General features: G+C 36.9%; 1 protein-coding gene and 1 long non-coding RNA gene across 2 annotated transcripts in view; one reads left to right on the top strand and one right to left on the bottom strand.

Moving 5' to 3' along the window:
• Positions 1–23,701, top strand: part of CAPRIN1 (cell cycle associated protein 1) — a 36,449-nt gene extending 12,748 nt beyond the window's left edge. Inside the window, exons 3-19 of the mRNA XM_082343743.1 lie at positions 742–804; positions 914–1,000; positions 3,361–3,599; positions 3,689–3,771; positions 7,495–7,632; positions 9,253–9,305; positions 9,383–9,469; positions 10,582–10,737; positions 10,828–10,936; positions 12,874–12,935; positions 13,417–13,527; positions 13,745–13,894; positions 14,829–14,979; positions 19,043–19,237; positions 19,729–19,829; positions 20,240–20,303; positions 21,851–23,701. Of these exons, the coding sequence (XP_082199869.1) occupies positions 742–804; positions 914–1,000; positions 3,361–3,599; positions 3,689–3,771; positions 7,495–7,632; positions 9,253–9,305; positions 9,383–9,469; positions 10,582–10,737; positions 10,828–10,936; positions 12,874–12,935; positions 13,417–13,527; positions 13,745–13,894; positions 14,829–14,979; positions 19,043–19,237; positions 19,729–19,829; positions 20,240–20,303; positions 21,851–21,915 (1,914 nt within the window). The 3' untranslated portion in view covers positions 21,916–23,701. The remainder of the gene's footprint in view (positions 1–741; positions 805–913; positions 1,001–3,360; positions 3,600–3,688; positions 3,772–7,494; positions 7,633–9,252; positions 9,306–9,382; positions 9,470–10,581; positions 10,738–10,827; positions 10,937–12,873; positions 12,936–13,416; positions 13,528–13,744; positions 13,895–14,828; positions 14,980–19,042; positions 19,238–19,728; positions 19,830–20,239; positions 20,304–21,850) is intronic.
• On the bottom strand, positions 31–27,993 carry LOC309606600. Its single transcript, XR_014231980.1, has 2 exons — positions 27,862–27,993; positions 31–319 (listed from the first exon to the last, which is right to left on the bottom strand). It is a non-coding gene; the product is annotated as an uncharacterized lncRNA (long non-coding RNA).

Raw genomic sequence — 27,993 nt, 5'->3', positions numbered from 1 at the left:
CTTACATGAATTTTTAAAAATTAATTAATTAATTAATTAATTTTGGCTGTGTTGGGTCTTTGTTTCTGTGCGAGGGCCTTCTCCAGTTGCGGCGAGCGGGGGCCACTCTTCATCGCGGTGCGCGGGCCTCTCATTGTCGTGACCTCTCTTGTTGCGGAGCACAGGCTCCAGACGCGCAGGCTCAGTAGTTGTGGCTCACGGGCCTAGTTGCTCCGCGGCATGTGGGATCTTCCCAGACCAGGGCTCGAACTCGTGTCCCCTGCATTGGCAGGCAGATTCTCAACCACTGCGCCACCAGGGAAGCCCACTTACATGAATTCTTTGGCAGGGGTAGGGAGAGACAAAAATTTAACACTTAATAATATGTCTGATGTGCTCACTTCGGTGTAACTGGGATTTTAACCAAATTGTGGCCCTCACTCATGTGGATGAGTATTATATGCCGGGGCCATCTGAGGCATATCTTTTCTGAGAAACCTAAAATATAAGCAGCGTTTCTTCATTGGCTTATAATAACAGTATTTGGTATCATTCAGCATGGCTGGAGTATTTAAATTCATTTTTTAACTCACAATTAAAGCTATTTTATATACTAACTTAAACTGTAGTATATCTAAAAAGTATATTTATGGCAAGATTTGAGACAAACTTAGAGAATTATGTGGGTTTGTTATTTTAGCATGGTTAAGCTGGTATATACTTTCAGTATGGAATATAATTATTTTTTTTCTTTTAATATAGGGCAAGCTTGATGATTATCAGGAACGAATGAACAAAGGGGAAAGGCTTAATCAAGATCAGCTGGTAAAGACGTTATATTTTTATTAAGATTTTATGCTCATTAATTTTAATAGGAAAATTTTGTGTTTCTTTGTGTTTCCAGTAAAGTCGGGTTCTTTCTTTGTTATTTTAGGATGCTGTATCTAAGTACCAGGAAGTCACAAATAACTTGGAGTTTGCAAAAGAATTACAGAGGAGTTTCATGGCATTAAGCCAAGATGTAAGTAAAAAATAGCATATATGTTTATGAAATATTAAAAATGAGGGCAGAAAATTTTATTTGTCTCTTTGAGTTTTAGTTCTTGCATTACTGTTGATAAGCTCTCTGCAAGGGGGAGAGGATTGGATCCAATTATATCTAAGATGCTTTCCAATTCTGTAAAGTTTAGTGTAACACCTGAAAGTGCCTTTTAAAAGGACTGAGTTTCATATATGACAGACATGTATCGTTGGTTTAAAAAATTATCTATGCAAATATAACAGTCAGCCTTCTGTATATGCGGGATCTTCATCCAAGGATCGAAATCCTAGGTTGGTTGAATCTGCAGATACAGAGTGCGTACTGTAAGGGACTTGGAACATCCATGGATTTTGGTATCCACGGGGGGTGGGGTGGGGGTGGTCCTGGAATCGATTCCCCTTGGCTACGGAGAGATAACTGTATAAACGTGATAGACATTTATCTTCCATGTATTCCTTTATGCCTCATGACTATGTTACATTCCCATTAACTATCAGAAAATAAAGACACCTGTTGATATAATGGGTAAGTACTTTCTCCATAGAGATCTTAAGGGATGTGGCCGACTAATATATTGCATTTGTATCAACTCTTCATCCAACAAAGTGGTGTGTTTTTCCCCAAACATCTTTTGATGTGACAGAAGCCTTTGGGAACAGGATAAAATTAAATATGAGCAAAGTCAAATAATTGGTTGAAAGTTGAGACCAGAAAATTAATATCCTTCTGAATTAGTATTAGCTTATTTGGAGAAAGGCTTATAACAACGTTGAAATTTAAAGTTGCCTCTGATTTGGTGAAATGAATAAACAAAACCGTTTATTATGTGATGAGAGACAATGCAGTACAGAGATGAAGAGTTCTGATTGGAACCAAACTGCCTGATTTGAATCCTGATTCTACCACTTTTACTTAATAGCTGTATGACTTTGAAAGAGTTATTTAACTTCTCTATACCTGTATCGGTCAGGGTTTTCCAGAGAAACAGCCAGTAGGGTAGAAAGGAAAGGGTGGGAGAAAAAGGGAGAGGGGAGAGGCAGTAATAGTGCCTCATTATAGGGTTGTGCTTATAACAGTAAAAATGGCAGTAATAGTGCCTACCTCATTATAGGGTTATGCTTATGACAGTATTTGACGTATAACTAATCTATTTCATGCACTTAATATTATTGTTACTTATTAAATTTGATTAAAGGTGGAAAATATTGATACCCCTTAAAACAGAGTAAGGGAAATTTAATTTACACCCAAGTAGGGATTTGTTCTGCTTAGCTTAGATCAGAGCCTCAGGCTTGATGAACCCTGCCCAGTTTCTTGTTTCTGATTTAAAAAAAAAATATGGGTCACAGAAGTAGAATTGCTATATACAATTTAATATAGAATCTATTTTTGAAGCTACTGTCACTATGTAAATGAAAATACCTGTATCCTCCTTTGATTCTTTTTTTAACACTGGTGTTTTCAGGAACTTTTCACTGGGCCTTTAACTTCATTGGCAGTCCTTTTATTTAACTCTGATCCTTTGTTGCCCTTTCCACAGTTATTAAACACTTCTTTTGTTTTGCATTCAAGAGCTTCTTTAACCTAGTTCCAGCCTACCTTTTCTAGTCTTCATAGTCTTCCCTACTTGAACTCCTCATCCAAAGTGGCTTTCTTTATTATCTTACTTCTTTTGCTTTCTTGACTTATTTTCTCCTTTCTGCCTTTCTTCCTAGAATGGAAGTGGTGGATTGTTTGGGATGAGAAGGTAGTAGTGGGTTTGACATCTTCTTGCGAGTCAATAGTAGGCAATTGGAATTAGTATTTTGAACCATTTTTTCATAGAGATAGACATAGATAAGATTTTTTTTTTTATTGTGGCTGTGGTTGGGTTTCTTTTTTAATTGTCTTAGAACCTTAATTAAAATTTTTAGTTTTTATACTTTTTATTATGGAAAATTTAAAAACTAAAGAAAAGACTAAAATGAACTCACATTTACCTATACCTAGCTTTTACAGTTACCATGATTTCATGGGCAGTTATATTTCGTCTATACTCACACCTACTCCCTTGCTGCCTGCCTGCTAGATTATTTTGAAGCAAATCCCTAATATATTGTTTCATTGATACCATTTCCATAGTGTAATACCTTCTAGGAAAAGATGTATTTTGAATTTCTAACAGCTACTGAAAACAGATTATTTATTAAACTGTTTTTAAGTTGGGAGTCATTCTTTTGTATATCAAGGTCACATTTAACTCAATGAATGAAATATGTCTTATTTACACTGGACCTGAAATTGATGTAAAGGAGTTTCGTAAAACTTATTTCTACGTCTATGTTTATATTCTTATGCAGATTCAGAAAACAATAAAGAAGACAGCACGTCGGGAGCAGCTTATGAGAGAAGAAGCTGAACAGAAACGTTTAAAAACTGTGCTTGAGCTGCAGTATGTTTTGGACAAATTGGGAGATGACGAAGTGAGAACTGACCTGAAGCAAGGTTTGAATGGAGTGCCAATATTGTCTGAAGAGGAACTGTCGTTGTTGGATGAGTTCTACAAATTAGCAGACCCTGAACGGGACATGAGCTTGAGGTATAGTGGTATTTGATAATAGAAATTTCTAAATGTTGTGTTGAGCAGACAACCGAAAGGTAATTAACTAGCTGTTTTATTATTATAAGGTTGAATGAGCAGTATGAACATGCCTCCATTCACCTGTGGGACTTGCTGGAAGGGAAGGAAAAACCTGTATGTGGAACAACCTGTGAGTATCACTGACAACTTTTGATTTTGTGACTAAGAATCTTTAAAATTTAATGTAAAATAGATAGCTAGTGGGAAGCAGCTGCATAGCACAGGGTGATCAGCTCCATGCTTTGTGACCACCTACAGGGGTGGGATAGGGAGGGTAGGAGGGAGACGCAAGAGGGAGGAGGTATGGGGATATGTAGCTGATTCACTTTGTTATACAGCAGAAACTAACACAAGATTGTAAAGCAATTATACTGCAATAAAGATGTTAAAAAAAAAAAAAGTCAAATTCATAGAATCAAAGAAGGAAATGGTATTTTCCAGGGGCTGGGGGGAGGGGGAATGGGGACTTACTAATCACTGGGCATAAAGTTTCATTCAAGCAAGATGAACAAATTCTAGAGGTCTGCTGTACAACATTGCACCTGTAGTCAACAATAATATATGGTACACTTAAATTTTGCTGGAAAAAAAAATTTGTTAAAAGGTAGATCTCATGCTAAGTGTTCTTTCCACAATAAAATAAAATAAAAATAAGTATTAAAGATATTTTAGAACTGTGTAAATAATGTTAATCCACTGTTTACTTTTTGGTTTATTTCCTTTTTGTATCTTTTTTTTTAGTTTTTGCAATTTTTTTGTGTGTAAGTCAAAACACCAGCATCAACCGACCAAAAATCTATAAAGATGGGAGTCCTAAATTAACATGGTTTTGTTCATAACTTATTCTGCTTGAGGTGGACAGATTAACACCAAATTGACTTTCATTGTTTTTGGTATTAGATGGGGACTGGTTTTTCCTTACAGATGAAAGTTTGTGAAAAACATTTACTGCACCCCATAACATTCTGCTCATGGTCATTGCCTTAGTCTATCTTTAGTTTTTCTTAGACTTCTGCTAATTTGGGACATTCATTTTTTTCTATGTTTTTTAAAAAGCTAATATCTAGGCCAGTATTCTATATGTGAACTCCTTAACTGTAAATATGCAGTTGTATGTTGATTTTTTTTTTAAATAAGGATATTTTTAAGTTACACTACCTCAGTAAATTAGGAATTTTAGATTTTAACCTCTTAGTAAATCAGGGAATAGATTCTTAGCTATTTTTTTTTCTTTTTTTAAATTTTTATTTATTTATTTATGGCTGTGCTGGGTCTTCGTTTCTGTGCGAGGGCTTTCTCTAGTTGTGGCAAGCGGGGGCCACTCTTCATCACGGTGCGCGGGCCTCTCATTATTGCGGCCTCTCTTGCTGCGGAGCACAGGCTCCAGATGCGCAGGCTCAGTAATTGTGGCTCACAGGCCTAGTTGCTCCGCGGCATGTGGGATCTTCCCAGACCAGGGCTCGAACCCGTGTCCTCTGCATTGGCAGGCAGATTCTCAACCACTGCGCCACCAGGGAAGCCCAGCTATTTTTAATGTCGATTTAGGGAAGTAGATTTTTGAACATATTAAGGCAAAAATATCTGTTTATACCCTATTTTTAGCTATTTGGTTGAAATGAGCTTATACTCTTTTTGGCAAAACTGTATGATGTAATTTGGAGTGTATTTGCTTTAAGGAGATGGGTAAATCAAATATGAGGAACCATTGCTTTTGTGTCTTTTCATGTAAGAAATCATTTTCTTGGTTTGTTAACTTGTGTTGTCTGTATTTCTTCATTAAAAAAAAACTTTGGCTTCTTGATTTTAGTTCTGCTACAAATATATACTGAATTCCCCACTTGAAGTTTGATTAGAAAGCAGTTGACATGTGTATAAACTTGTTAGCTTCAAAAAGTAGCTTTAGGTCAAGCCTGATAAAATTTTCATGAGCACTATTGAGGAGTAACAAGGGTTAAACGGTAAGCCGTGGCTTGTTTTGGTGTTACTTTCTACCTGGCCTCATTCCTGCATCTGAGGAATGTAACATCTTTATAGTTAATGGAAAGATATAATTTAATCATATTAGTGTTTTTATGTGCATTCAGTTTTCATAAGTTTTTTTAAAGTAGTTCTGAGGCAGGAGATTCTGAAGCAGGGGGAAGGAAAACATGTGAAGTGTTCAGCATTCAAAAGTTAATAGTTATTGGGACTTCCCTGGTGGTCCAGTGGTTAAGAATCCGCCTTCCAATGCAGGGGACGCAAGTTTGATCCCTGGTCGGGGAACTAAGATCCCACATGCCGCTGGGCAACTGAGCCCGTGCGCCGCAACTAGAGAGAAGCCTGCATGCTGCAACTAGAGAAGAGTGAAATATCCTGCATGCCGCAACAAAGATCCCGCGTGCTGCAGCTAAGACCCGACACAGCCAAATAAATAAATAAATAAACGTGTGTGTGTGTGTGTATATTTAAAACGTTAATATTTATTTATTTATTTACGTATTTATTTGGCTGTGCTGTGCAGCTTGTGGGGTTTTAGTTCCCTGACCAGGGCTTGAAGCGGGCCCTCAGCAGTGAGAACACAGTCTAACCACTGGACTGCCAGGGAATTCCCGATAGCTTAACTTTTTTTTTTTTTTTTTTAAATATTTATTTATTTGGTTGCATCGCGTCTTAGTTGCAGCTCTCGGGCTCCTTAGTTGTGTCATGTGAACTCTTAGTTGCGGCATGTGTATGGGATCTAGTTCCCAGACCAGGGATCGAATCTGGGCCCCCTGCACTGGGAGTGTGGAGTCTTAACCACTGCGACACTAGGGAAGTCCCCCTATAGTTTTACTTTTAATAGCATTAATTTTATAATACTTTGATATAACGTCCCTGAAGTTTCATTTTTCTGTATAGTGACCTATTAATAGTCTTGCTCTACATCTACTATACAAGGCCAGGAAATGGAGATTAAATCCTGACACAAACCTTCCCCCACCACCCTGTCCCCTTTGCGTACCAAATTCTGACAATTTTATTTGCCTTTTAAATATCTTTTGAATCTACTTCTCTTTCTCTACTTTTCTGCTTTTCTGTTGTCTAATGCAGTCTCTTAATTGAATTCACCATCCATTCCTCTTTAAAATCTTTTAATGGTTTTATTTTAATCACATTTTATATACATTTGCCCTTAGTTTGTAAGACCTTGCATATTCTGGCTCTTACCAGTCTCTCCAGACTCATCTTTCCTTATGCTTTTTCTTACTCCCTATGCTCCAGCCACAATGCATACTTTAATTTTCTTGCATTTGGCACCCTGTGTACAGGGCTTTGTAAATGCTGTTGCCTCTGCCTTGAAACACTTGTTTCCTCTCTACTACTCATCTTTCAGATCCCAGCTCTTGGAGCCCTTACACCAGAAAAGCCTCTCATGGTCTCTCCCTGATTAGGTCCAGTCCATTGTACTTCTGTGTAGTACTTTTCACAGATGTAATGTTACTGTTTTTGTGAGTATTTGATAACTCTTCTTTATTGGACTGTTCGCTTAGTGAAGGCAGATACTGTATCTTTTACATACCTCTCTGTAGCCCCAGTGCCTAGTTCATTGCTTAACATACAGTTAGGTGCTAAATAAATGTTTATTGAATGAATAAATGATAATTGTCAGGGTTTTTTTGGACTAACTTATTTAAAATACTTAAAAATTTAATACAAATAATTTCTTGTTCCCTATTATTCTGTAATAAATTTCTGTTGGAATTTAATGGTTTTATGTTTTTAAGTAACAGTTGATGGGGTTGTTTTTCTTACCACTATATTTTGTAGAACGTTGAATCTTTTAAGTCAGGCATCCTCAGATAGTCCAAGACTATAATTAATATTCTGTTTTTAGATAAAGCTCTAAAGGAAATTGTTGAGCGTGTTTTCCAGTCAAACTACTTTGACAGCACTCACAACCACCAGAATGGGCTGTGTGAGGAAGAAGAGGCAGCCTCAGCACCTGCAGTTGAAGACCAGGTAGCTGAAGCTGGTGAGTACTCAGGTGGATATGAACTTTAGTTTAGGGTCCTGGTTTTACTTTCCTTTGCCACAAGTTCAAGCTATACATTTATTTAGTTGTATTTGTACACTTAGATTTTTAAAGAAACTTTAAGCATGACCAAATATTAAGACAAAGCATAAGAGTAATTCCCAGAGGCATTAAATATCAGTTGTTTATCTTATTTTTTAGTTTTATTTTTAAAATTATTTTATTTTTGGCTGCGTTGGGTCTTTGTTGCTGTGCACAGGCTCTTCTCTAGTTGCAGCAAGCGGGGGCTGCTCTTCGTTGTGGTGCGCAGGCTTCTCATTGCGGTGGCTTCTCTTGTTGTGGAGCACGGGCTCTAGGTGTGTGGGCTTCAGTAGTTGTGGCACATGGGCTCAGTAGTTGTGGCTCGCGGGCTCTAGAGCGCAGGCTCAGTAGTTGTGGCGCACAGGCTTAGTTGCTCCGTGGCATGTGGGATCTTCCCGGACCAGGGCTCGAACCTATGTCCCCTGCATCAGCAGGCGGATTCTTAACCACCGTGCCACCAGGGAAGCCCCTATCTTGTTTATGTTGATCACTGTTACAGACTGGTATTTCTGTTGCTGCAGTATTGCTAGGCTGGAGTATGGATGAGGGAGCAACTGTTGTAAGGTTTTTCAAATAGATTTTTGGCTGATGTACGCAGATTTATTGCTGCTTACAATGCCAGTATATGAGGTGAATGGTATGAGGTTTTGTTCTGTTTTTTTTTTTATGATGGAGTGATTATAACTCCATTATCTTGAACTATAAATTCCTCAGTCACCAGAGATCTATTCTGGCACCTAGCACATCACTAATAGGTAGGTAAGCACTTACTGTGAGGACTTTTATGATAACGTAAGATGATGAATAAAATTTTGAATACTATAGGGAGCATTGTTGGAGCATATATTTTATAATGGGTAAAAGCATGGATTCCAGAATCAGACTGCCTGGATAAAATCTTGGCTACAACACGTATTAGCTATGTAACTTTGGGCAACTTACCGAACTTCTCTGTACCTCAGGTTCTTCATTTAGGAAGTAATATGTAAAGTATGTATACAGTGCCTGGCACATGGTAAGCATTAGGTTGAAACCAGAAGGGAACATTACACATCAATGGAATTTATGGTTGCAGATCAATATAAGGCAGTAAGGCAGTCTTTTTTTTTTTTTGGCTGTGCTGTGAGGCTTGTGGGATCTTAGTTCCCCAACTAGGGATCGAACCCAGGCCCAGGCAGTGAAAGTGCCGAGTCCTAATCACTGGACTGCCAGGGAATTCCCAAGACATTTTTTTCCTCCCTTACCACTTTTACCAAGTAGATTAAAATGGAGACTAGGATGCTGCTTTGTTGGCATTATACTTGATCCAAAATAATTACTATTGAAACTAAAATAATTGTGGAATAAATGGTAAAGAAAACAACTTTCTGAGTATTTTGTTGTAAGAATAATAAAATACAGAAACGTACTGTTAACTATAACTTTGTAAATAAATTCAGACTATGTGATGGTGAGCTGTTTACTTATTTGGATTTAAATGAATTGTTAACTTTAAAAAAGTTTTCTTACACTCTTTTGTATCATTTTTTAACCTCTTAGAACCTGAGCCTGCAGAAGAATACACTGAACAAAGTGAAGTTGAATCAACAGAGGTATGATTTTTATTTAATGCTAGCTTTCCCTTTCTGCCTTTCAAACAGAGGTCTCAAACATTTACTTTGCTTTGCAGTATGTAAATAGACAATTTATGGCAGAAACACAGTTCAGCAGTGGTGAAAAGGAGCAGGTAGATGAGTGGACAGTTGAAACAGTTGAGGTAAGAGTTCTCTGTTACAAGGTTGATGTCTTTTGTCTTTAATTAGTAATTCTTATCTCTCCTAAGAACAAATTTAGATTGTTAAGTCTTTTGCATTCTTAGTACATTTATTAGAATAAGAAACTCATTATGTAAGACTGTTCTGTTTAAAAGGTGATTTGTTTGTCTTTGTGGATATTTAATATAATCACTGCTTTGCTGATCCAATTACAAAAAAATATACAAATATCAATTTATAATTTATGGGGTTAATCTGTCTATTAAAGTACATGATTTGTCTGTTATCAGGTTGCTCTATAAAAATCTGGGCTCCCACATGGATAGCCTTCAGAAAGACTACCTTACAGGGGTACGTTGGAGTGTCATCTTAGACTTCTCCTTCACCCTAGTGCTGTTTGGTTACCAGGCTCTGTTAACTCAGTATTGCTTACAAAGGAAATAAGGTTGTGACCTGCCGAGGCTTAACAGATATGACTTGCCCAGGCTTAAAAGCCAGACAGAGGAATATAAATTTGATGTAATAAAAATTAGTGATATTTCTCAGCAGAGCAGGGAATTACTAAAAACAATAATCAGGAGAAATTATTAGAGCTAGAAAAATGACAGGTAGAGTGAGCTTTGGCTTTTGTAGCAGTTTTGATGAGGTGATAGAGCTTGATCCTATGGTATTGCCAGAGAGAATGAAATGATAGGAACTCAAAGCTTGATGATAATAATAGCTAACATTTCTTGAATGCTCATTATATATCAGGTACTGAGATAGATATATATTTGATATAGATATATAGGTTTGCTTAATATAGAAAGCTTAACAGTTTAAGCAGAACACATGATTTTAGGAAGTTATCACAGGTAGTCTTTCTTGAAAGCAGTTTACAAGGTAAATCTGAAATGCTACATGGTGACCCTTTGGAATTGGGAACACTGTAGAAGTGATAGCATTGATCAGAATGTTAAATTTGGCATAATTTGGTCATGTTGAATACATTCAAGTCTGCTATTCTGTTTACAGTGTAGGTGGCATATGTAATTTGGGGACCAGTCATGATGATAATGAGTGGAGCTCTTGTCATTCTACCAACCTGGTCCCCTCTCCTTCTCTCCCACTTTAGGTGGTAAATTCACTCCAGCAGCAACCTCAGGCTGCATCTCCTTCAGTACCAGAGCCCCACTCTTTGACCCCAGTGGCTCAGGCAGATCCCCTCGTGAGAAGACAGCGAGTACAGGACCTTATGGCGCAAATGCAGGGGCCCTATAATTTCATACAGGTAGGTGCAGTTTAGTCAAACACTATGACAGAAGGGTAAAGTGTTTACATTATTTAACTTAATTCCATTATATTCTACCTAAACTTACAGGATTCAATGCTGGATTTTGAAAACCAGACCCTTGATCCTGCCATTGTATCTGCACAGCCTATGAATCCAGCACAGAACATGGACATACCCCAGCTGGTTTGCCCTCCAGGTTAGTAATGATACATGTTTATGTGAGAAATAAAGTATAGAGCCAATGCTTTCAGTTTTTGTAAAGTTTATGAAAATTAATTTTTTTCTTTTTAATGCTTAACTTTTAGATCTTGTATCTTTTATTTTAAAATATTTATTTATTTATTTGTTTGTTTACTTTGGCTGCGCCGGGTCTTAGTTGTGGCACGCGGGATCTTCGCTGTGGCATGCGGGATCCTTTTTTTTTTTTTAGTTGTGGCATGCGGGCTTCTTAGTTGCGGCATGCGGACTCCCAGTTGCGGCATGTGTGCGGGATCCAGCTCCCCGACCAGGGACCGAACCTGGGCCCCCTGCATTGGGAGCATGGAGTCCTACCCACTGGACCACGAGGGAAGTCTCTATCTTTTAATTCGATGAGAAATGTTACTGTTTTTTCCTGTAATATGAATAATAACTGTAGTTCCATCGTTGGTGTTGGTGGATTTTTTTTTTTTTGTAACTTTATTGGCGTACAGACATACAGAAAAGTACATGCAAATTTATAGCACAGTGAGATTTCACAAACTTGAACACGCCAGCACCCAAAAGTGGAACTTTACCAGTACCCCAGAAGCCTACTTGTGTTCCCTTTTAGTCAGTAGTTACCTCTCTCCTTGCCCCATTAGTAACAACTTCTGACTTGTAAAACTGTAGACCTGTTTTGCTTGTTTTTGTGTATAAATGAAATTTTGCTTGGCTATTTAAATTTCAAAATTAATCTAAGAATAAATCTAGTATTAACAGGTGTCTTTCTCTGAAGGATGATTGCAGCTTTTTAGGAGAATTTCTGAACATTTTATTACTTAAATAAAAAATGAGATGCACTAGTGGAGTGGGTAAGGGAATGCTCAAGAGGAAAGTGGAAGAGATAGTAAGTTTCAAACTCTTACTAGTCTTACACCATTATTTGAAACAGCAGCATACTAAGTATGGTTGGTGCCTTTATATCAGCTTAAGTGGAGCATCTCTTTAGGACTATTAGTAATTTTGAGTCTTGTTTTTTTCCTACAGCATGTCAGCATTAAGGGCATAAAAGTTGAACCATGTAAAGTAACACATTTAATGTTGTTAATCTTAAGTGTCATAAAAGGAGTTGCTGGTAATAGCATGTTTAATGAACACAGTCAATATGGTTAGGATTTCTCTAAAGTAAAGGGAGCTCATATCTCTACCAAGAGTTAGAAAACAGATCAGTGTTCATTTTTTGAGCTCTGCCAGAGGAAGAAAATACATAGTTTTCTTAGCTGCGCCAGTCAACACATGCAGCACTGATGTAACCTGTAAAGCTGTTTAGATGTTCAGGTAAGGCTGAGTTCACTAGACTCTCCAGTGAAAACGGATGATTTCCAAATGGCTAACGAAAAATACTGTATTTTTGATTATCTGTCTAACGGTGATTTGGGAGAGTAGTGGAAGGGTGGTGAGGGTTGGCAATAATATGCACATTGAATTGAGTATAGGCTTTTTAAAGGTATGTTTTTATTTTTTCCAGTGGAAACATTTGAAATTATATTGAAAGTTGATAATATTAAAATGTTACTGAATATTATCTAAAAGTTTTGAGTAAGAGTAATGCTACTTTATGGTTACTGCTTTAAAAGGCTCTTCGTGGGTAACATTAGCATTGATTCTTACCATTCTGCTCTATACCTCTTCATTAGTACTGTCTCACTAACACTTTGCAAAACAAAGTGAAGCCCATTGTGACAGTTGACTTACAATGACTATCAATTAATCGAAAATGCTCACTTGAAAGCTAAAATCCTGCCTATACTTCCCCATTTATTTTCATGATTGCTAAAAAGTTTATATAGGATTTGGCTATAGAAAAATGACTTTAAAGAGCAAGTAAAGGTATTTAGACATCTCTGAAGAAATTTGATTTTGTATGACAGTATTTTTTGATCAATTTTGCAGTTCATTCTGAATCTAGACTTGCTCAACCTAATCAAGTTTCTGTACAACCAGAAGCTACACAGGTAAGAGTGATACGAATATTTTTGCAGGTTTTTGTTTTTAATCACTTCTTGGGTCTCTTTCTTAGTTAGCTTATGAAAACCAGGTAGGAATTTGATAAGTGTCTTAAGTCTGGCATGGGTAGCTATCAGTCTTTATTTCCATCTTTACATTTATTTTTCTTTTGATGAACTAAAAAAATTTTTTTGTTAATCCTTGTGTTTTATAATTATAATGAAGGAAGAAGGTTTTTAATGTTGAACTGAGAATTTGAGAAATATTTTAGATTTCATAATTTTTTAAAAGTTTAGTGTAGATGTTATCTACGATTGTGGGGAGCTTCATAACTGGACTAGGGTTTATTTAACTTTGAGCTTTAATAATATATATATTTTTGCAGTTGTTAGGTTTTATAGTCTCTTTATCGTATCTATTTCTTAGCCCTGTATGTATTAAAGGTGGTTTATAACAGAATGAAGCTTTGATTTCTTTACTTCTTTGTAGGTTCCTTTGGTTTCATCCACAAGTGAGGGATATACAGCATCTCAACCCTTGTACCAGCCTTCTCATGCTACCGAGCAACGACCACAAAAGGAACCAATTGACCAGATTCAGGCAAGTTCTTTTACCAGGTCATGTAAACTTGATGAGGCAATTATACATGAATTGGGTGGAGGTAAATAACTGTTACTATAGTGTCTCTTCGTTTTGGCCCCAATGCATGCACTGTAGTATTTTTGTTTCATAAAATAGTTGAGCTTCTTAACATACGTATGGGTAGTAGACTTGGCTTAGTTTACCACTAAAGTGTGATTATTCACTTTGTGTTTAGGCAACAATCTCTTTAAATACAGACCAGACTACAGCATCATCATCCCTTCCTGCTGCTTCTCAGCCTCAGGTGTTCCAGGCTGGGACAAGCAAACCTTTACATAGCAGTGGAATCAATGTAAATGCAGCTCCATTCCAATCCATGCAAACGGTAAGCAAATTAATTCAACTAACATTAAGTGCCTGGTGTGTACTATCTTCATGCTAGAGTCTCAACAGAAAGTCTTTATTTAACTTTGTGCTTGAGTCTGCATCTACCCTAACTGTAGGGTATATTTAATTGAACACAAACTCATTTTTTTCTGTTCCCAGAGATAAATTTGAGTCTTAAGAGTTATGTGCCCACATCTTCTTGTTTTGTAGTTTCACCCTTTTGATTTGATTAACAAAATTTTAAACATGAAAAAAGTAGACTAGTATAACATCTATTATATATATAGATCATTACCTAGATTTAACAGCTGTTTACACTTTGCCATATTTGCTTAATATTTTATTTTACTGAAGTATATCTCAAAGTAAAGTAATGGACATTATGATACTTCACCCTGGTTCTTCAGTAAGCATCTCTAAATTGCAGAATTTCTAGAAAGTAATGATAATGAAAATACTGTGATTGATGGGATACAGCCAAAACAGTGCTCACAGGAAAATTCAGAGTTAAATGCTTAAGATACAATTTTTGATTAAAATATCAATAAAAATAAAATAATTATTTAAATTAAAGTTCTTAGATTTAATTTCTGTAAGTGATATTTTATCAGGGGTTTGCATCTTTTAAAAAGATTTCTCATTTATAATAGCATTTCCAAGGCTTCTGATTATATGTCTTTTTAGATTTTTAATCCCCATTTATACTCTGCTTTAAGTGCTGTATGGTATATATGTATTTTCGACATTGAGGTGCATGAACTGAGGGTTGTGTTTGTGTGTGTGTATGAGAGAGAGAGAGAGAGATGTCTGAGACTTCTGTAATGGTCTTTCTTACGTTTCAGGTAAAACCAGAATTGAGATCTGCCATGTTAAAAGTAGGGAAATGATTAGCATAAAGGGAAGAACTAATCATTTACTTTATTTACTTATAGGTGTTCAATATGAATGCCCCAGTTCCTCCTGTTAATGAACCAGAAACTTTAAAACAGCAAAATCAGTACCAGACCAGTTATAACCAGAGCTTTTCCAGTCAGCCTCACCAAGTAGAACAAACAGAGCTTCAGCAAGAACAGCTTCAAACAGGTAGGAAAACCAGTGTCACCTCCTTGGCTACTTGCTTTGCAGTGCAGTTATTGACAGTGTTAGGAGAGTTTGGACTTTTGAGTGGCAGTGTCCAAGAGTTTTTGTTTTGGTAGTAGACCATATGAATTTTTCATTGTTGATCCTGAGTAAAATCAAGCCCATATTTGCTGTATGTGAATTATGTGCAGTTTTTGGAGGCTTTATGCCCATTTTCCCTTGGTTAGTGAGTTTTCATAATATCCTATCCTATTTCATTATGTGATTTTAGTGGAATTAAACTTGCTATTCAAATTGTGATCAACTTTGCTCTTAATTGCTAATTATTTGAAGCCTGCTGGCATGATACCTGGCAGCAAGTTGGTTATACAAAATCAAGCAGTAAAGGCGTTGGTGTGGCTGCATTTGGTGGACTAGGTTGAAACAAGGTCCTTGTTGGCAAGTAAGGTCATAATTTGGCCAGTTGTCATACCTATCACAATAATAATGTGGATAGAGATATTTTAGATTTCTTATATTTGTAAGACATAAATAGCTTTTTAAGGTCTTTGGTTATTTAATTCTTAAGAGATTTAATTGGAATCCCACAACAAGCTAGCAAACCCTATTAAGAATCATAGGAGTTAATACTTTAATTTTACTGGACTGACTGATGTGAGTAACTGGACTGACTGATGTGAGTAACTATCTCTAATTGTCTAATTTCTTGACAGACCTGGGTCAACATTGATTTTTCTTATATATCACTGTAGTATTCAGCATCACTAATCAGGGAGGTTGCATCAACCACAGTCTGACAGAAATTTGGCAGTTATGCTATCTGTGTTTTTGAATGATAAAACTGGACTTCTTGTTCTCAGGCTCCTTTAATTATTCATTGCCATGTACAGGCGTACCTTGAGGATATTGCAGGTTCGGTTCCAGACCACTGCAATAAAGCAAATATCTCAAAGTGAGTCACGCGAAATTTTTGGTTTCCTAGTGCATATAAAAATTCTGTTCACACTATACTATAGCCTATTAAGTGCGCAATAATAGCATTATGTCTAAAAAAACAGTGTACATGACTTAATTAAAAAATACTTTATTGCCAAAAAATGCTAACCATCCTCTGCAACCTCACTGAGTCATAGTAGTAACGTCAAAGATCGCTGATTACAGATCACCATAACAAATCTAGTAATGAAACAGTTTGAAATATTGCAAGAAATACCAGAATGTGACCCAGAGACACGAAGTGAGCAAGTGCTGTTGGAAAAATGGTACTAATAAACTTGCTCTACACAAGGTTGCCACAAACCTTCAATTTGTAAAAACAAAACAAAACAAAACAAAAAAAACGCAGTATCTGTGAAGAGCAATAAAAGAGAAGCACACTAAAACAAGGCATGCCTGTATTCATAAGTTGGTTGTGGAGCGGATATATTTGGTGCCTTTAGACATTATGCTAACATGCTTGCTGTTTTACCTTTTTTTCAGATGGTGTAATGAAATTAAAAATTACTATATATCATTTGATTTGGTTAGTTTGGCCCTTTGTGCCGGTTGATTTCAAGCTATCTTGTTCTTATATTCTACTTGACATTACTAATTGACTATGAAGCACTGGACTAGATAACCTTTTGTTACCATTTCAAAATACACATTATTTATGAAACTTAACTTCATAACATTTACAGATATTTTCAGTAAAAAATCAGATCAGCCCGTATGCTTTGCTCAAACACCTCCACCCTACCACTCTGATCTAGGCAGCCATCAGCTCTTATCTGGAATATTGCAGTTGTCTCCCTTGACGCTTATTTTAGTCCAGTCTTTTCTCCACACAGTAGCCAGAGTGATTATTTTAAAATGTAAATCAGATGTCTCTCTCCTGTTCAGAACCTCCCAGTGACTGCCAATTACATTTAGAAAAGAAATCCAAAGTCTTTACCTTGGTTTATAAGATCCATGATCTGGCTCCTGCCTTGATTCTGTTGTATATCCTATATTTTCTTCCTTATGTGCCCATACCAGCCACAAACACAAATTCTCTCCTTTCTCAGGGCCTTTACACTTTCTTTTCTTTTTGCCTGAACCTTTTCTTCCACTGATGTTTGCATGGCTTGCTTCTTGACTTTTACGTCTATGCTCAGATATCACCTCACAGAGACCTCCCTTCATTGCCTTGTCCAAATGTAATGTGCTCACTTTGGTTACTCATTTATCCTACTTGGTGTTTTCCTTAATCACTTATTACCTGATAGTATAGATGTTTTTACTTGTATGTATATTTTATTTACTTATTATTTCCCATTATTAAAACTTCATTATGGGCAAAGATTATGTGTTGGCAGCTAACTCATCCCTTGTGTCTAGGACCAGGCCTGGCAGGTTGAGGGCATTCTGATATTTGTTGAACAAGGCAGTGTATCCCATCATTCCAGAAGTTTTGTTTTAATCTGAATTAGTATCTAGTCAGGAACAACATGAAAAAAGGATCTGGCAAGGATCTTTGGCTATTTTTTATGGACTAGTGTTTATGCTTTACACGCACTCAAATAGGAATTCTGGTATTTTTAAATAAAGATCACCCTTTAATTGTTCTACTTTGAGTTTCTTGCAGTGAGATGTGACCAAAAAGCATAATAAAATTCTTATTGATAAAAAGTGAGTCGAAAATTCAGTTCTTCTACTTTTTACTTGCATATGAATGAATCTTTTTATTTTTTATTTTTATTTTTAAAAAAATTTTATTATTTTTTGGCCATGGCACATGGCATGTGGGATCTTAGTTCCCCCACCAGGGATTGAATCCGTGCCCCCTGCAGTGAAAAGTGCGGAGTCCTAACCACTGGACCACCAGGGAGTTCCTGAATGAATCTTTTTAGATAGAAAATGTTACTGGTACTTGTGATATCTGCTTATAAATTTAAATTTTGGGAATATAGTAAAAGGTAATTTATGTAGAAAGAGCACACTGTGAATAGTGTATCTGGTCCATTACATAGTTCAAAAAGGAGCCATGACCCCTTCTGTTCCTAGGCATTCTCTAGCTTTTTCATTGCAAAATATCATCCTGAGAACTAATGAATGTGGGTTTCTTGAGGTTATAAAATAGCTCAGCTAAATATTTTCAAGACTCACATCACCTTTTCTCTCTGCCCAAACATGGGAGATCTGGGCTGACTAGAGGCTGCTGACTGTTTTTGTTCCTGGGGTGTGGGCCTTCCTTTGGTCTGTACCTTCCTCACCTCCCAAAGATACTGTTGCACTGTTTTTTCTTCCCTGTAAATTATGAACATTGGGGTAATACCTGAAATGTACCTTGGTATTTCATTTTTGAAGGTTTCTAGATTTTAGACTTCTCCCCATTGTGGAAGGAGGAGGGGTATAAGATAGTGTGGACCTTCTAGAACCTTCCCTTCACTCCAGGGGGTTGAGTGCCAGTGTGAGTACCATTTAACTCTCTTCTAAATTGGCTGCGCTTTAAAAGTACTTGAAATGTACTCAAGTATTAGGGCGGGGTGTAAGTTGAAGGCCTCTGCTGATTTATCTTTGTAATTGAGTATTCTAGCATATAGCTGCTTAGCTATGGGAGAGTATGTTTTTGTATGTTTTAATAAGTATCAAGGAAAATTTAAAAGAATAAGAAAACTACCAGTAGGAGCTTTATAATGAAATAATTAAATGGTACAAGATGGTAAGTGTTTCAGTACGTAAGATCTTTTGACTGTTGCGGGTCTCTTGTGCTATAAGCAGATGCCTCTCAGAAGATGTTTAATAATATAGCCTTTCAAGTCATTTGGAAGGATAGAATCGTGTGCTCTCACACAATGTGCGCTTTCAAAGGTTTGGAATTTGTTGGAGAATTTTATTGCCTTTAGTGTAATACAGGAGTAAGACAGGGACTTGATTAATGTGTAGTTTTCCCTATTAATATGAAAATTTCAAGACAGAATTAAACTTTGAGGAAACTGTGTAAGACATTTCTTAAACCAGAAAGCATGTAGGAAATCAGACAAATTGTAATGAGCTGTGTGTGTGTGTATATACATATGTATGTATGTATGTTTTTCTTTTATAGTGGTTGGCACTTACCATGGTTCCCAGGACCAGACCCATCAAGTGACTGGTAACCACCAGCAGCCTCCCCAGCAGAACACTGGATTTCCACGTAGCAGTCAGCCCTATTACAACAGTCGTGGTGTGTCTCGTGGAGGCTCCCGTGGTGCTAGAGGCTTGATGAATGGATACAGGGGACCTGCTAATGGATTCAGAGGTAAAAACAAAAACAAAAAGACCCCAGAAAGCAAGTTCATGTTCTTTTCTGACTTGCATAATATATAGAAATATGTCATATGATTTTTAGGAAAAATATGTATCTCTCTGCATTAGCTTCTTATGTACAACATAAACATTTTTAGTATGTGTTGATACCGTCATTTAAATTGGCAAAATTGGGACTGAGTTTTTTTGTATGTATTAAACCCATGTCTACCACTGTCCTGTAGGGGATATTGCTTTCTATAAATTGTCAGACCTTATGGAGATTCTTTGTTATTTTTTTGTGTGTATGTGCATGGATGGGTGAAAATTTCATCTTCTAAGGCAGTTAATGTATAAACAGATTGGATCAGGATAAGAAATTAGTTTGAATAACTAATAAGCATAGCTTACAATTTTTCAGTTTTTCCCTTGGTCAGTAATGAGAAAGTAAAAATTCCCTTTGAAGATAAGAAAGTTGTTTTTTATTCTTGTCCTAAATTTTAGGAGGATATGATGGTTACCGCGCTTCATTCTCTAACACTCCAAACAGTGGATATACACAGTCTCAGTTCAGCGCTCCCCGGGACTACTCTGGCTATCAGCGGGTAGGTAAAATTGTTATAAAATATGAACCTGACCTAAATACCCCGATGAAAGGGACTAATGTAGTTGCTTGATGCACTTGAGCAGCTAAGTAATTTGGGGCTAATTTTGTACCTTGTACAAGATACTTCCTTGTGGAGAATGTGATGACTTTTGCTTTTCTTAGCACTCAAAATAGGTATTCATTTACTAGAGGCTGGTAAAAACAGTGATTTTTAAGAGCTGAGAAATATATCTCATTGATCTTGAGAATAGAAGTACGATTAAAGAATAACTTGTAGTAATGCTATATTTAAATGTCTAAAAGAATAAGAATTCTGTATTCTATAAGTGTTAGACTGTAAGAATAGAGATAGATGGGTAAGCATTAGAAAAGTGCCTTTTCTTCAGTACTAACTAGCTTGTCTTTTAGGATGGATATCAGCAGAATTTCAAGCGAGGCTCTGGGCAGAGTGGACCACGGGGAGCCCCACGAGGTAATATTTTGTGGTGGTGATCCTAGCTCCTAAGTGGAGCTTCTGTTCTGGCCTTGGAAGAGCTGTTCATAGTCTGCATGTAGGTTACATGTTAGGAATACATTTATCATTTCCAGACTTGTTGCTAGGGATTAAATGAAATGCTCTGTTTCTAAAACTTATCTTGAACCCAAATTTAATTTTTTGAATGACTTTCCCTGTTACTATATAAACTGTCTTGAAAACTAGAACATTTCTCCTCCTCAGAAAAAGTGTTTTTCCAACTGCAAATTATTTTTCAGGTCCTAAAACCTGCTAAATGTTTTTAGGAAGTACTTACCAAAACATTTTTGTAAGACATTTTTGGAATGAGATTAAACATTTATATAAATTTATTATTCCTCTTTCATTTTTGAAACATGCATATTATATTTTAGGGCCAGAAACCCTTTAATGGCCGGATAAGCCATAGTTACATTTAGAGAACCATTTAGAAGTAATAGAACTAATTGAAATTTCAATGCCTTTTGGACCGTTATTAGTGATATAAATGTCAAATTATTTCTGACTTTGAAACAAAACCTCCAAAATCCTAACTAACTAACAGAACTATACTTAAAAATTATAGGTTTTAAGAGTTTTTGGTTTTTGTCTATTACCATAGGAAAACTGCTTACTATTTGGGTAGGAAGTCAATCTAACAATTAGAGGTATCGTTTCATATGATCTGAAGTTCTAAATGGTTCTCTGATTGGAGGGAAGTAAAATTGAATAGATTTCCTCTAGATATTGGCCATAACATGTATAAAATGTATGTTAAGGAGGAATTACAAAGTACTTTGATTTCAATGCTAGTAGCAACTGGCCAGCAAAAAAGGTGCATTTTTTTTTTTTTAAATTATGGATCACTTGAGAATTACTGACTTGAAGTATCAAAGGATATTTGCATGTGAATGTGGGTTATGTTCTTCTTTCTCACCTTGTAGCATATTCTATGAAAGTTGAGTTGACTGGTAGCTAAAAATCTGTTTTAACAGCATGTAAAAAGTTACTTTATCTGTTACAAGTCATTATACAATTTTGAATGTTATGTAGTTTCTTTTTAACAGTTTAGGTAATAAGGTCTGTTTTTCATTCTGGTGCTTTTATTAATTTTGATAGTATGATGTTACTTACTTACTGAAATGTAAGCTAGAGTGTACACTAGAATGTAAGCTCCATGAGAGCAGGTACCTTGTCTGTCTTCACTGCTGTATCTATTTCCAACGCCTGATGACAGTGCCTGGCACATAGTAGGCACTCAATAAATACTTGTTGAATGAATGAATGAATGAGTACTGGTGGAATACTCCATTAGCTCTACTCTTCTTTTAGCTAGAGAACATGAGCAAATTTACGCATGACAACTTCCAGGACAGGTGAAACTTGAACACTGAAGAATTGACCTCTTAAACCTAATAATGTGGTGACAAGCTGCCCACATGCTTCTTGACTTCAGATGAAAATCTGCTTGAAGGCAAAATAAATAATATTTGAAAGAAAAACCAAATGCCATTTTTGTCTTCTAGGTCGTGGAGGGCCCCCAAGACCCAACAGAGGGATGCCGCAAATGAACACTCAGCAAGTGAATTAATCTGATTCACAGGATTATGTTTAATCGCCAAAAACACACTGGCCAGTGTACCATAATATGCTACCAGAAGAGTTATTATCTATTTGTTCTCCCTTTCAGGAAACTTATTGTAAAGGGACTGTTTTCATCCCATAAAGACAGGACTACAATTGTCAGCTTTATATTACCTGGATATGGAAGGAAACTATTTTTACTCTGCATGTTCTGTCCTAAACGTCATCTTGAGTCTTGCACATGATACTCAGATTCCTCACCCTTGCTTAGGAGTAAAACATCATATACTTTAACGGGGTGGTATCTCCATAGTTATTTTAAGTGGCTTGGAAAAAGCAAGATTGACTTGACTTCGGATAAAATCTACAAATCAGCCCTATTATTCAGTGGTAATTGACGAAACTATTTCCCTTGAAAGGAAGATGGAAGGAGTGGAGTGTGGTTTGGCATAACAACTGCATTTCACAGCTTTTCCAGTTAAATTGGAGCACTGAACATTTAGATGCATACCAAATTATGCATGGGTCCTTAATCACACATATAAGGCTGGCTACCAGCCTTAGGGTTTGACACAGCACTGTTCATTCTCTGGCCAGACGACTGTGGTTAAAAACACATGTAAATTGCTTTTTAACAGCTGATACTGTATAAGACAAAGCCAAAATGCAAAATTAGGCTTTGATTGGCACTTTTTGAAAAATATGCAACAAATAAGGGATATAATCTGGATGGCCGCTTCTGTACTTAATGTGAAATATTTAGATACCTTTCTGAACACTTAACAGTTTCTTTGACAATGACTTTTGTAAGGATTGGTACTATATATCATTCCTTATGATGTACATTGTCTGTCACTAATCCTTGGATCTTGCTGTATTGTCACCTAAATTGGTACAGGTACTGATGAAAATCTCTAATGGATAATCATAACAACCTTGGTCACATGTTTTTCCTGCAGCCTGAAAGTTTTTAAAAGAAAAAGATATCAAATGCCTGCTGCTACCACCCTTTTAAATTGCTATCTTTTGAAAAGCACCAGTATGTGTTTTAGATTGATTTCCCTATTTTAGGGAAATGACAGTCAGTAGTTTAAGTTCTGATGGTATAAGCAAACAAATAAAACATGTTTGTAAAAGTTGTATCTTGAAACACTGGTGTTCAACAGCTAGCAGCTTATGTGGTTCACCCCATGCAGTTAGTGTTCCAAATTTTATGGTTATCTCCAGCAGCTATTTCTATAGTACTTGCACTTATCTTTTGTCTAACCCTAATTGAATTATCCATTTCTCATGGAGGTATTTGTATTCAAAGTGGTGATTTTTTCCCATAGATGTATAGGGAGAGTCCCAAGTTTGATGAAGAGGACAGTTTAGTAATTTATGTACTATGTTGAAATTTGTGCTAGCAGTTGGAGCACTAGTTCTGTGTGCCTATGAACTTAATGCTGCTTGTTGTATCCCACTTGGACTTCATGGAGAATTAATCCCACCTATTAAGCAAAGGCTACTAAGTTAATGGTATTTTCTGTGCAGAAATTGAATTTAGTTTTCAGCCTTTAGCCAAGGAATTTTTCCAGTAGGTGCTCAGCTACTTTTAAAAAAAGAAAAACAAAAAACCCCACAAAACCATTCTCAAACGTTCATCATTAGACAACTGGAGTTTTTGCTGGTTTTGTAACCTACTAAAATGGTTAGGCTATTGAACATTCCACATTCAGAAGATTTGTAGGGTGGTGGGGAAGCGGGGGGGAATCTTCAATGTTTATTTTAAAATAAAAGAAGTTCTTTTCTCATGTGTGGTTGTGGTACATCATATTGGAAGGGTTATCTGTTTACTTTTACAAATAAGTATTTCTTCTGCTAGCACCTCCCCTTGTGTGCTTTAAATGACATCTGCCTGGGATGTACCACAACCATATGTTTGCTGTATTTTAGGGGGAAAGATAAAATATTCGTGATTTACTGGGTAATCCCTATAGATGATGTATGCTTACAATCCTTCTATATATAAAACTAAATTTGCTATCTGTGTAGAAAATAATTTCATGAAATTTAAAATCAAAATTGAAGTAAGCAAGTTATTTATACAGTGATCTATATGAATCAGTTCAGAGATGGGATGGAGGAGAAATGCTTTCTAGGTTTCAAACGTCTATGCATTAGTGCAGATGCTGTGAATATGTAAAGGTGTTAGTAGTTTGATTATTTCTATGTATGTTTTTAAAAGAATCGTTTGTTCCTTTTGAGATACTATGCTTTTTTTTCTTTTTTTTTTTTTGGCATTCTACGTAGTCTAAAGCTTTTATGCCTCAATTCAGACTATATTTTTTAAAGCAGTGCCTCATTATGGGGCAGAGAACTTTTTAAAAAGTCCCATTAAGATCTGAGTCTTGGTACTAGGTGTTCTGTATAATATGTGAATACTTGTCCTACCTGCAGAAGGCCTTGTTTGGGCAAATGCATATTCTAGCAGAGTTGAAAGAAAATGATTGTCACACGTGGCACTGTAGCTTCTTGGTATAGCAAGACTCCATATATAAAGTACTTTGAAGTAAATGCACAGTATCAGTCATCTCATGTGGACAATGAGACTTCTATTTTAAAGCTTTAAGGTAGAGTGTCATTGATTACCTTCGTTAGGGCATTTTTTTTTCATATCCTAATATCCCTAAAGAATATGAAAGTTTTTCTGATCATCGTATCTTGATATTAAAACGAAATCCGTTAAATATTTTTAATCAGTTAGCTTCTGCAGTTCTTTTGTCTCCTACGTATATGACTCTGTTATGTGGGAGACTTCACTTAGAGACATGAGAATGTGTGTTTATTCTCAGAAGGCTAATGAACTGAGATGCTCTGTCGACAAGCAGTTCATAAAATGTAGAAGGTAGTTGAGTAGTCAGCCTCCTAAGTGTCTTAGGAAATTTGTATTGTTCATTATATTTTCAGTAATATATCTTATTAGGGGAAATGGGATACAGGTAAGCACAGAGTTAAAACCCTTCATTTCATCTTTAAGCTTCTGAATCCCCATCCCACTTGAGTTCTTATTAAGAACTCTGAAGTTTTACTGACTGTAAGTTATACCAAAAGAATCAGTATTGCCCTTGAGCTTATCCCTTCTAAAGAGTTAATGGGGAGGGAGACCCCTCAGGAATATGAAAGTAATTTGTTAAGCCTCATCTCTATACCCTTTCCCATTTTGAATTCTACAAAACTACTGGTAAAGACTAGTGAATGTTTTAAATTACATTAGATTAAATTATATTAAAACCTGATACCTTATTGTCCTTGAGTGAAGTTTGCTTTAGTTGTTTATACCATCAAGCAAAGCTCTAAGTGAAGAAGTGCTACTTGTGAGAGGAGAGGAAAAAATTTAAATCTCTGGTAGCCTTGCCTTACTTGTTAGACTACTACATTCTTCTCAATTGGGATTTCAGTACCTTACTTTAACAGCTGTTCTGAAGCCTAATCCAGTCCCATGCAGAAGACTGGCTCCTTAAGTTTGTAAGTAGTGAAAGACCACCTGATTTAGTAAAGACGATTTTTAGTGTTGTGTTCTTAACTTGTAATACTGGTTTTCTTTAAGTATGGTGTTTTTATTAGGGAGCCACTGTATTAAGTCAGTAAACTAACGCTTCATTCAGCAAATTTGCGTACTCTTTGCCAGGCCACCATTCCAAGCACTAAGCATTCAGTGGTGACAAAATCACTGTGGTTCCTGCTTTCATTGAACAGTCTAATCAAAGATACTGATGTGATGACGCTGAAGTATAGCAAAAGCCATGATGGAGCAACATGGTTGATGATAGATACTAAGGCCATGATAGGATATGACCCAGTTAAAATGATCAGGGAAGACTTTTGAGAGGAATAATTAAGACTTGAAGGATGAGGAGCAGTAAACTAGTAAAGAAGGGGAGAGAACTGCGTGTCCCAAGTCCAGTCTCCAGTGACTGAGAAAGGCTCTCTGGCTCAAGTGAAAAGAGTACAGATTTAGTAGAGCTAGAAAGAGGCTGAAGCAACAGTAAGGGCTACTAAGAATAGCTTTGTAATAAGTTCTAGTCCATGTTAAGTTTTGTCTCTAACAGTTGGAAACAAGATTTCTAAGCTGTGTGTATAGGGGGTGGGATTGGGGGGGAGGATGGTGGGTCACCTAATAAAATTGCCATTTAAGAACACTCAGTGCATGGAATTCCACTGTGGTCCAGTGGTTAGGACTCTGCGCTTTCACTGCTGTGGGCCCGGGTTCAGTCCCTGGTTGGGGAACTAAGATCTTGCAAGCCTCGTGGAGCAGCAAAAACAAAGCAACAAGACAAAACAAAACCCCCAAAACAGTGCAGTGTTGAGAACAAAATATATGGTGCAAGAGATGGCTATTGGAGTAGCCCATGTAAGAAACGATTACAACATAAAGTGGAGGGTGGTAGTAAATGGGATTCTACATATTTCCTATCTAACTGGCCACTGCTCAGTATCCTTTGCTGAGTTCTCCAGGCCTTGGTTGCAGACTTCATCCCTAGCTAACATTCTTCCCTAGGTGATCTTATCCAATCCCACGACTTTGACTACAATCAGCATTTTAGTCACTCATAAGTATTTCTAGGTCCCAAACTCCCCAAAACAAACTCCTACTTAATATCTTGCTTTCAATGTCATGAGTATTGGAAATTGATTTCTTGATGAACCTACATCCAGTTGCTCATATCTTTGATTTCCTTTCATACTTTGTATCTATAGTCCTTCAGCAAATCTACATGTGGTTCTACCTTGAAAATACATCCTGAGTCAACTAGCACTTGTGACCACCACATCAGAACAGGTAGCTACAGTGGCTTATAACGGTTCTCTGTGTTTCTACTCTTGCTCTCCTGTAGTATAGTTTTTTGCATAGCAGCCAGATTGGGCCTTTTAAGAGGGCAAATCAGATTTTGTCACTTCCCTGTTACTCAGACCCCAGTGGTTTCCCATCACACGTAGAATTCAAATCTGTGGCCCACATGCCCTTCAATTATCTGGTCTAGTTTCCTACCATTTTTCCCTTTGCTCACTGTACTCTGGCCACACTGGCTGCTTTGCTGAGACTTTTACCATCTTGGAGTCTTCATGTGTTACACTTAACTAATGGGAAAGCTTTTCACTCCACTGTTCTTAAGGCTCATTCTTCCTAAATTCAGGTCTTAACTCCAAGTCACCACTTCAGAGTCCTTCCAAGTCCACGTCTAAAGCAGTGCCTTATTTTTTACTCACTGGATACTTTTTTCTTAACACTTTTCTTACCTAGACTGTAAGTTTCACAGGAGATAGGACTGTTTTGGTCACTTTATCTCTTGTGTCTAGCATATTGACATTTTTGTTGAGGGAATTATAAAAAAATACAATGGGTGGTGCTGCTGATTACATTAGATTTGGAGGTAGAGAATTACATTCTGCTTTGAGGAAGGAGTTTAAGGAAGAAAGGCAAATGAATTCGGCTTCAACTTTCTGATTGAGGCATCGAGAAATGTTAAGCAAGCAGTTGGATTTGTTAAATTCAACGATCTGGCCCAAAAAACCGTAACTACATAGGTGGCTCTTCAACCGCTTGACCGAGTTCGTCCGAGACTGGGGTGGGGGAGAGGAAGTAACTAAACGAAAGCAGAGCCCCAAAGCTGGTTTTCAGAAGAACGCCAGCATTTGACAGCCAGATACAGGCCTAAAGGGAGCCTGCCAAAGTACAGGAGCAGCAATAGTGGGTAGAAAATCTACGGAATGCCAGAGAGGTCTACAAGGTCATTACTGAGGATGGGGAGGGTCAAGTGAGCTGAATGAGACAGGTCTGCTGATCGAGTTTCCCCATCTTATCACATTAAAATAGTTATTTTAAGTAAGAGGAGTGTCAAAATTACGCAAGATCCCCGGAGCCAGTCATCTCGCATAACCAGGCTAACACTGAAAACCCCAGACCACTTACCGTGTGCTGCCCCGGACCTGTCTGGGCACCCGAGCTAGCCCCAGCGCACTGACAGGCCCTGCGGGTGCGGGCATCTGCTTATTCTGCCCTCCGTAGTCACAGTCTCTTAATTTTGATACGAAGAGGCAACTT

This window comes from Balaenoptera borealis (assembly GCF_965194805.1).
Source record: "Balaenoptera borealis genome assembly, chromosome: 11".
NCBI lineage: Eukaryota > Metazoa > Chordata > Mammalia > Artiodactyla > Balaenopteridae > Balaenoptera > Balaenoptera borealis.
The sequence above is the reverse complement of the archived record's forward strand: the minus strand, read 5'-3'. Positions and strand labels throughout refer to the sequence as shown.